At 46.0% G+C, this 10,570-nt stretch overlaps 1 protein-coding gene across 9 annotated transcripts in view; it reads left to right on the top strand.

Annotated features, from left to right (window-relative positions):
- Positions 1–10,570, top strand: part of LOC123183050 (putative disease resistance protein RGA1) — a 25,963-nt gene that overhangs the window by 10,282 nt on the left and 5,111 nt on the right. For 5 of the 9 annotated variants that reach the window (XM_044595779.1, XM_044595777.1, XM_044595775.1 and 2 more), the window contains 2 exons: positions 165–239; positions 973–1,050. In XM_044595779.1, coding sequence (XP_044451714.1) covers positions 165–239; positions 973–1,050 — 153 coding nt within the window. The remainder of the gene's footprint in view (positions 1–164; positions 240–972; positions 1,051–10,570) is intronic. The other 4 variants (XM_044595778.1, XM_044595776.1, XM_044595774.1 and 1 more) reach the window with 1 other exon arrangement.

Genomic DNA, 10,570 nt, shown 5'->3' with positions numbered 1-10,570 from the left:
GCGAGAGATGCGTCTGACGGACTTGTCGTTGATTGCACATTTATAGTATGTCGATTTAGTAAATGAGAAGGAGCGCCCGTAGTCATGCCCTGGGATGTAGATGTTTATCATCACTTAGTTCACTTTCCACAATGACCTAATCTTTTAAATTTTGTGTAACACAGGAAGTACGGATGGATAGGCTATTGAAACTATTCGGAGGAAACGCGAGACTTATAGAGGAACGAGAAGAACTAGAGGTATGAAACTCCAAAAGCCCTGTAACTTTTAATCTAGTCATTATGGTTTCACTTGCACATGCCTTTGCAATTAATTTATATAAATATGACATAGGAATTCAATCGACGCATATTTATTTTATTTCTTTGATGTGTGTTTATGCCATTTTTGTGCTTAGTCGTTCTTGTAAAAGTCCCATTTTTATAGATATTCAAAACCCTAAGGTAAAACATTGGATGCAAAATCAATGCAGGAGATATCAAAACCTACTAAGTCAGTGTATATGTATTTATAAAACTAGTCATTAACCTATGCAACTGCATGTCTTCTATAATATTATTAATTAAATGTAAATTATCAACCGCTTCCTTAGCCCGGGCGGGGTGCGTGGGTTGACGCTGGCAGTGTAGCACTAGGAGGAGTGGCCGACGGGGTTGTGGAGGAGGCTTGCGGTTCCATTCCCGTCGAAATCGGGGCTGACGGTGGCCGCGGCGGACACATTGGGCGACGGAGGCGGGAAGAGGTGGCGTCGCGGGCGGGAGTTGAGGGGGTGGGGCAAAAATGATTGGTCTGGCCGTGTTCAAGAGATGCGCCTGACGTCCTCGACGGACTTGCCGTTGATTGTACATTTGTACTATGTCGATTTAGTAAATGAGAAGGAGCGCCTATAGTCATGCCCCGGGATGTAGATGCCTATCGTTTCTTAGTTTACTTTCCACAATGACCTAATCGTGTAAATTTTGTGTAACACAGGAAGCATCGATGGATAGGCTATCGAAAAGATACCAAAAAGGCCCGTCGAGACATAGAGAGGAACGAGAAGAACTAGAGGTATGAAACTCAAAAGCCCAGTAACTTTTAATCTAGTCATTATGGTTTTATATGCACATGCCTTTGCAATTGATTTATATAAATATGATATAGGAATTCAACCGATGCATATTTATTTTATTTCTTTGATGTGTGTTTACGCCATTTTTGTGCTTAGTCGTTCTTGTAAAAGTCGCATTTTTGTAGACATTCAAAACCCTAAGGTAAAACATTGGATGCAAAATCAAGGCAGGAGAGATCAAAACCTACTAACTCAATGTAAAAGTATTTATAAAACTAGTCATTAACATGTGCAACTGCATGTCTTCTATAATATTATTAATTAAATGTAAATTATGAACCGCCTCCTTAACCCGGGCGACGGCGCGTGGGTCGACGCTGGCAGTGTAGCACTAGGAGGAGTGGCCGACGGGGTTGTGGAGGAGGCTTGCGGTTCCATTCCCGTCGAAATCGGGGCTGACGGTGGCTGCGGCGGACACATTCACTACAGGAATCAGCTATTTTGTCGTCTGCCATGGCGGACGGCAAAGGCATGAACGGCGGACGGCAAAGGCCTTTGCCGTCAGCCGCGGACGGCAAAAGGCTCCGGTAAAGTAGGCTACGGTAAACAGCTACTTTGCCGTCTGCTTCCTGGCGGCTGACGGCAAAGGCTCTTTGCCGTCTGCCGCGGACGGCAAAGAGGGCGGACGGCAATAATGTGCTCTCAGTCCGTTAAGTGGCTAACGGCAGGCCTTTGCCGTCCGCCGCGGACGGCAAACTTTCTAGTGCCTTTGCCGTCTGCCAACGGACGACAAAGTTTCTACTGTCTTTGCCGTCCGCCGTATGATGTCATCTACACGTCACTACATGGCAGGCCTTTGCCGTCCGCCGCTGACGGCAAACTCTTTGCCGTCAGCCACTGTAGGCAAACTGACCAAATGGGTCAGCTCCCAGGAAGCACAGCTGGATGCCACGTGTCCTCTTTGCCGTCCGCGGCAGACGGCAAAGAGGCCGTTGCCGTCTGTGGCAGACGGCAAAGAGCCTGCATATTGGGTCTTTTTTCTGTTTTTTATTAAATCCCACAATTTTCACAGAAAATATATATGACATATATAGATATATTTCACAAGGCAATTACAGAGCAAACATATAAGATATCCAACATGCATAGTTCCATCATACATAGTTCCATCACATAACTTCATCACATAGTTCCATCATACATAGCAAGTTCAATCCATTAATACATAAGCAAGTTCCATCCATACATATTACATAAGCAAGTTCCATCCATCATTTCATACATAAACAAGTTCCATCCATACATAAACAAGCACTCCATAGCTAAGGTGACTAGAATAAGAAGACTAGAACAAGAAGAGTAGAACAAGCACTCCATCCAGCACATAATGAAATCTGCAAAATGGCAAAATAAGAAAGTTAGAAATAGGTGACTAGAATAAGAAGACTAGAAGAAGAAGAGTAGAACAAGAAGAAGACTAGAACAAGAAGAGTAGAACAAGAAGAAGATTAGAACAAGAAGAGTATGTCATTTATGAGCTAACTTACGTGAAATGGATCATATATGAGCTAACTAAGTTGAAATGGGTCGTTTATGAGCTAGCTAAGGTGAAATGGATCATTTATGAGCTAACTTAGTTGAAATGGGTCGTTTATGAGCTAACTAAGGTCAAATGGATCGTTTTTGAGGTAACTAAGGTGAAATGGATCGTTTTTTAGCTAACTTAGGTGAAATGGATCATTTATGAGCTAACTTAGTTGAAATGGATCGTTTTTAGCTAACTTAGGTGAAATGGATCATTTATGAGCTAATTTAGTTGAAATGGATCTTTTTGAGCTAACTTAGGTGAAATGGATCATTTAAGAGCTAATTTAGGTGAAATGGATCGTTTTTTAGCTAACTTGGTGAAATGGATCGTTTATGAGCTAAATTAGTTGAAATGGATCGTTTATGAGATAACCTAGGTAAGATGGGTCATTTTGGAGTTAACCTAGTTGAAATGGGTCATTTTAAAGCTAACATAGGTAAAATGGATCATTTAGGAGCTAATCTAGGTAAAATGGGTCATTTTTTAGCTAACTTGGATGAACTAGATCATTTATAAGCTAACCTAGGTAAAATGGGTCATTTTAGAGCTAACTTAAGTAAAATGGATCGTCTATGAGCTAACTAAGCTAATTATGCAATTTTTGACATAAGTAAGCTAAGTACAGATCGTTTTAGAGCTAACTTAGGTAAAATGGATGGTTTTGGAGGTCAGTAAGCTTATTAAGTCATTTTGGAGGAGAAGAAGCTAAGTCTAGGTCATTATGGTAAGCATTGGAGGAAATAAAGCTAAGTCTAGGTCTTTATGCATGTGTTAAGCAAAACACTAGATAAACTTACCAAGATCCAGGAGGTGTAGGAGCGGGGTGGCTCGTGTCGGTAGCTGGAGAAGGATCGTGCGATGCTTGTCTGGAGTTACGCTGCACCAAAGATCATTTCCAATGTCTTGTTAGCATGATGACACTCAAATGTTAAGACTAGCAAGTAATGTCCATTCAAATAAAACTCACCGTGGTCCCAGGAGTAATCACTGGCATCGGCGGAGCGGTCTGACCTGTCTTCTCGCGCACAGACTGCACATTTGGTTTTGACGACTCAGTCATGCTAGTTAGTAATGAGACAAACACTACATGAATGTTTTGGCTAATCTGCAGAAGAAACTTACCACAAGGAGCTCGTACATGGCCCTTGCCTGCATGTCATTCCGTGCCCTCTCCTCCTCCATCATCTTTGTCGTCCTCTCCTCCAACTCCCGCTGCCTCTCCGCCGCCTCCGCCAGAAGTTTCTCCGTTCTATCTCTCTCACTCTGTATAGCAGCCTGCAACACCACTCACATGACCATTTGTAATCATTGATGGAAGCGCACACAATGTAATGGAGAAAGATAACTGAGTACGTATCACTAACCTTGATGGCGAGTTGCACTGGCCGTTCACGAGGCCTTATCTCAGGAGCGGAGCTCGACTGGCGCGCCTTGATCTCCGGGAGAGTGCTAGGACAACGGATAAGTCCATCTCCAATGGCTATGGAGCCATGGGACCTCCCGCCACCAGATATCATCACCAGCTCTGGATCAATGGGACCCTGGCTCGGGTTAAAGTCCTCCCCTTTCCTCGCCTTCCCCTCATCTCTATATCTCACGAGCTTGTTATGGGAGGAGATGTTGGTGAAGTTGTTTGCATCATCGAGGTCAGACTGAGAGAAAGCCTTGACTTTCTTGAAAGAGGCAGTGTGGGCCATGGCATACAGGTCGTACACCTCTGGCACCTTATCCGCCTTATTGTAGCGTGCCTGAAAGAGAGAAACAATGAAAATTAGTAATTAAAGGGCTCAAGCTAGCATGATGAATGAATTGCATGAATCATGAAGCAAACCACATACCCAGTTGCGCCCGAACTGATATAAGTTGGAGCTGCCTTGATGGTGTGGCACACCTTCCATTTGGGCACGTTTGTCCTTGGCCTCGTTGTGGAGGGCTAGCCATTCTTTTGAGCACCACTCATCGACCAACACCTCCCAACAATCCATCCGATCCGCACACCATCTCGGAGGCGCCTAAGTTAGCAAATAGAAACTTGAGCGCTACGGCTAAGAATTACTAAATGAAGGAACTTAAGTAGAAGGCCTTGAGAATTACCTTCATGTACTGCTCCTTACTCAGGAACTTATCGCGGCACGCCGGCTTGGTCTTCTTGATACCACGCAAGGCGTAGTAGTCTCGAACAGCCTGCACCCGAGCCTCGTGCCGTAAGTTCTGGAGTAGGCGCTTGCAGACGTTCTCGATAACATGTGCCGCGTCCTCCTCGTATCCCTCCTCACACCTGTAGAATGTCTGCAATCAAATGAGACAATATTGATCAGTACAATTAATAACTAGCTAGTTGAAGATTTTTAAATGTGTAAAGGAGAAATTACCCAGAACTTTCTGATCACCATGTCTGCCCTCGTGTCGCACACGACACCGTCGATAATCTCATCCGACGGGGCCGGGGCAGCCACGTAGTGCTCCCAGCTCAATCCAAGCTCTGGAAGCCGACCCTCACCAGGCAACGTGACAAACCCCAGGAAGTTTTGCCGGCAAAGAACTCCAAGGACGGAGTTGGGCCGGCGGACACTATGATGGTGGTCCCAACCCCTGCAGCATGACAAGGCCAACGCATTAGTTATTTGAAGAAACGTGAATGCACAAGGTACAAAAATATTAAATGCACTTACGTACCTCTCCCCATCAGGGAAAATCAACCACCTCTGATCGCGGGTCGCCGGCACGGACGGGAGCCGTGTAGCACCACGCTGGTAGACGGTGCCCCCCTCCTCCTCAAGACCAGTCGGCTCCCCGCCATCATCAGCATGGCCACTCGGCTCCTCGGGCTGATCCGGCCAGGTACCCCATCCGGACGTGTGCTCCTCCGGGGTCTCGTGGGCCGAACTCTCGTGGGCCGAAGGCCAGTCGACCCGAGGCTCGTGGGCCCAAGACCCGTGGACCGGAGGCTCGTGGACCGGAGTCCGTGTAGCCTCCTCCTCGGACGAGTCCACCCTAGCAGTCACGTGCTCGGGTGAAACAGCTGCGGGTGGCGGCGAGGAAGGCGCCCTAGCAGTCACCCTACCTCCTCTCCCACGACCACGTGCCCCACCTCCTCTCTTCCTACCTCGTCCCCTGCTGGGCACCGCGGTCGACGAAGAAGGGCCCGGCGGTGTGGCCATACTGTCCAGCAACGCTCGGCGGAGAGGTGCGTCTGGAATGGAAGACCTCAGACCACGCGTCGACGAAGAAGGGGCCTTCGCGCGCTCCCGACCAGCGCCCACCATCTTTCAACACCTGCCATGACAAACAGTAAACGAAATTAGTACAACATAAAAAAAAGACCGACATGAATAATAATATGTGTATCACTTAAGTGTATCATCATCAAGTACAACATAAAAAAAAATTAATACCTGACACTACTAATAATCTCGATCAGTATCATCAATAAATGCATAATCATCATCATCACTATAATCAATGACGGGCTCATAGGGTTCAGTGGCATCAACATGTGGAAGGCCACCTTGACGTAATCGGTCAAGCAATGACAGGTCATCCGCAGCAGTAACCTCTTCTTGTTCCGGCTCTTCTTGTTCCTCCTCTGGGGTGATGTCGGATTCACTATCGCTGTCTACTTCAATGTTTTGGGGTGAAGTATAGCGGTTCTTGAAACGCTTTTTGGAAAGACGTGTCTCTTGGAAGAATTCTCCTTCATATGTGTCTGGGTTAATGTGAGGTTCATAATCCTCTTCCTTTGGGGGAGATAGTCTAGCACGTGGCGGCACTTCATAAACGACATCCCAACCTTTCAGATTTGGATTAGTTTGGCAGGCCCACGGTAGATAGAATACTTGGGTCGCCTGTTGAGCCGTAATATAGACATCAGGAACATCTAAATGGGTGCTTTGGTTGATTTCAACTAGCCCTATATGTTCATGAGTCCTTCTAGTCTCCTTCGGCTGAAACCAATAACATTTGAAGACTACGACATTCGGTGGGTTTTCACCATAGAATAGAAGTTCATAAATGGCTTCAACTCTCCCATAATACTCGGTACCTCCTTCGCCGATAGCAGATACACAACAATTTGTAGACTTTCGGTCGGCCATAGATAGCTCTTTGCCATAGGTACGAAAGCGATACCCGTTGATGTCGTATTTGTCAAATGAACGAACCTTATAGTCAAAACCATTAGCGACTTGTCTCAATTCGGCGTCCATAGACTCTGAATTAGCTTACAAGTTTAATATGAAAGGATTGTTGCATTACGCACAAATTAGCGAATGAAACCGGGATAGCCGCCTACAAATTAGCCTACAAGTCTAATAGAAATTACCGTTTGTTTGAACCAAGAGATGAAACCGGGATAGCCGCCTCCTTGCTTTGCGAGAAGCTCATACTCTTCGACAGAATCCTTTTGGATCACCGCTCCATACGAGAATAAGGCGATGTATCGACTGTATGAAATATCCAGGAATAAGAGCAGTTCAAAGGAAATAGAAGTTGCGAAACTATGTACCGAGAACTTACTCGATGTACGGCCGCACTTCTATCAAGTTGTTGAAGATATACAACGAAATGGTCCGCCATTGTTCATTATCCAAAGATACTGGATTTGAAACACTGGCTGGTGCGAGATTCCCTTTGAATAGGCTGAGGTTGGATCCACCCTTTTTAGGGTCGTCAGCATTGTACCGAGGCTTCGGATTATGCAAATGACGATTTTTGGCTTCGTAGTGTGCTGTCATGAAGTTTGCCGCCTCCTCAGTGATGAATGCCTCAGCCATCGATGCTTCAATTCTACGTTTATTTTTACATTTTTGTCGAAGCGTCTTCTGCATCCTCTCAGTTGGGTAGCACCAACGATTTTGCACGGGCCCCCCCAATCTTGCCTCGGTCGGGAGATGCAAAATCAAATGTTGCATTGGATTAAAGAAGCCCGGTGGAAAGATCTTCTCTAACTTGCAGATCAACTCCGGCGCCAACTCTTCCATTTCTTCTAGCACGCCAGGCGATAGTTCTTTCGCACAAAGAACACGGAAGAAATAGCTGAGTTCTGCCAGTACTAGCCATTCATCCTCAGGGATGAAGCCATGCAACATCACCGGCATTACCCGCTCAATCCATATGTGCCAATCATGACTCTTGAGACCAAATATCTTCAATTTATCAAGACTGGCTCCCCTCTGTAGATTCGCTGCATACCCATCGGGGAACATCAACTGCATTTTCACCCACAAGATAATTTCCCTCATAGATGGCCTTCCAAGATTGAACCATGCCTTTGGCTTTGTCCAGTTCTGCTTTCCTTTCGGTTCTTTCATGTTTTGTAACGGCCTATCACATAGCGCCTCCAGATCGACTCTAGCCTTAGTATTATCCTTTGACTTCCCATCTATGCCGAACAATGTACCAAAAAGTGCCTCGGCGATATTCTTCTCAGTGTGCATCACGTCGATGTTGTGTGGGCAAAGGAGGTCTTTGAAGTAAGGCAGATCCCATAAGCATGTTTTGTGAGTCCAGGCGTGCTTAGAATTATACCCCTTGAAGTACCCTGGACGCTCTGGATCTAGCTCGAGAGCGTTTAACTGATCCAGGGTCTGTTGGCCTGTCAATGCAGGTGGTGCAGAGTTTTTGACAACTCTACCTCTGATGAAGTTCTTCTTGTCTTTCGTGAACTTATGGTGAGGATTCAGGAACTGTCTATGCATGTCGAAGCAAGAAAACTTGCGACCGGCCTGAAGCCAACGAAACTCAAGAGCTCCCTTGCATGTGGGGCACGGGAACCTTCCATGCACACACCAGCCAACGAATAGCGCATACGCCGGCAAGTCATGCGTCGAGTACATGTACCAGACACGCATTATGAAGTTCCGTTTGCTATAGGCGTCGTATGTCTTGAACCCATTATCCCAGGCTTCTTGCAATTCGTCCTTAAGCGGTTGCATGTACACATTCATATTTTCCCCCGGATAGTTGGGCCCTGGAATTATCAACGTCAGGAAAATGTTCTTTCTTTGCATAATCGGTCCGGGGGGGAGATTGAGTGGAAAGACAAATACGGGCCAACGACTGTATTGGGCTGCCGTCATACCAAACACACTGAACCCATCCGTGCTGATGCCGACTCGAGGATGCCTCGGATCTGCCGCTTTGTCACCATGTAATTCATCAAACTTTTTCCACGCAACACCATCCGATGTGTGTACAATCATCAGATTCCCATCTGCATCTAGTTCGGTTCTTTTGCCCGTTTTGTGCCATGTCATCTGTCTAGCCGTCTCTTCGACCATGAAAAGACGTTGAAGTCTTGGTACGATTGGCATATACCGAAGAACACTAACGGGGATTTTGGTCTGTGTCTTCTCACCCATACCGTTGTCTACCACAACATACCTGGAAGACTTGCAAATGGGACAATAGTTCAAGTTCGCATAGTCAAGCCTAAACAAGACACATCCTTTCTCACAGGCATGTATCTTATCATAGGGCATCTTCAGTGCACGGAGGATTTTGTCCGACTGGTACATGTTTGCAGGCATTACATGGCCTTTGGGTAGAAAGCATCCAAATACTGTCATCATTGCATCGTAGCATTCTCTGCCCAAGTTGAACTGAGCCTTCAGAGCCATTACTTGTGAGATGGCATCCAACTGACAAAGCTCAGTGTGCTCATGGAGCGGACGTTTTGAAGACTCCAACATTTCATTGAAGGCCTTTGCAGATTCCTCCATCTCCTCGTCCGAATCCCGAGCATCATCGAAGTCTTGCACCATGTTTTCCATCCCGGTACCATGCTCGTCGGTGCGACGACGATCCACCTCAGCTCGGTCACGTTGGGCAGACTCACCATGAAATGTCCACACCGTATAATCGGGCGTAAAACCACTCTTCTGCAGGTGTTTGCCCATTTCAGCCTCTGTCCTCTTTTCCCAATTGCCGCACCGTAAACAGGGGCACCAGGTTTTCCTCTGGCCATTTGCAAATGCGGCTCGCACAAACCCCTTGGTTTTTGTGAACCATTCAGTGCTCCATTTGTTCTGACCAGTGTGACCGGTGTACATCCACGCACGATCACTCATCTTGACTTTCAGAGCTACTAGACATACAACAAATATATATATATATATATATATATATATATATATAATTCACCATGTATATATTCATCAGTTGATCTACTTTGTCAATTTTATTACGTCCATGCAACCTACACTCTAATAGGTAATGATAGGTCCTAATCCCACCCGAGTATGTTTAGATTGGGTTCATTTTCCCATGCTATGCTCCGGATCCTACGCAAAATTTCGGCAGCACCTCCGCGCTGTTCTCCTGATACACGTCTCTGCAATAAACAGAGAGGATGTGTACCCGGAGAACAACAGGGGAGGCACTGACAAAATTTATGCGTCGGATCCGGAGCAAAGCATATGGGAAAACGAACCCAATCTAAACATACTCGGGCTATCCATGGATAGCGTTGGACAATTCGAAAGAATCAAGGTTATAAATATGCAAATGCATGCATATTTATAACTATGACGCTTTCGAACGGGAGACACATATTGGTTACGCATACTGATGATTCAAGACACATATATAGCTAGCTATCAAGTTTCATCGGAATATATCAAATAATTAATGGGAGAGGAGGACATGTCATTTGTGCTCACCCACGAACGAAGGGGCAGAGCTCGTCAAACGCACGGCGAGGTCGTCGAACACCAAACCTCGCAGCGATGAAACAACTGCACATTTAAAACTACCCGATCAACACAATTATATATGATGTTTTTCATAACAAAATCGAAAAATATATGGCCTAACTAATAATTCACAAATATATCACCCCGTCGGCTTCTGGAAGGCCAAAGAACACCTTTTCGGGAGGTGTCGGGGGTCGGGGTGTCGTGTCGGTGTCGGGGTGCCGTGTCGGGGTCGGGGTC

The sequence above is a fragment of the Triticum aestivum genome, chromosome 1D (assembly GCF_018294505.1).
Source record: "Triticum aestivum cultivar Chinese Spring chromosome 1D, IWGSC CS RefSeq v2.1, whole genome shotgun sequence".
NCBI classification, from domain to species: Eukaryota; Viridiplantae; Streptophyta; class Magnoliopsida; order Poales; family Poaceae; genus Triticum; species Triticum aestivum.
Note: the sequence above shows the minus strand (reverse complement) of the source record. Positions and strands in the feature narration are given on the sequence as shown.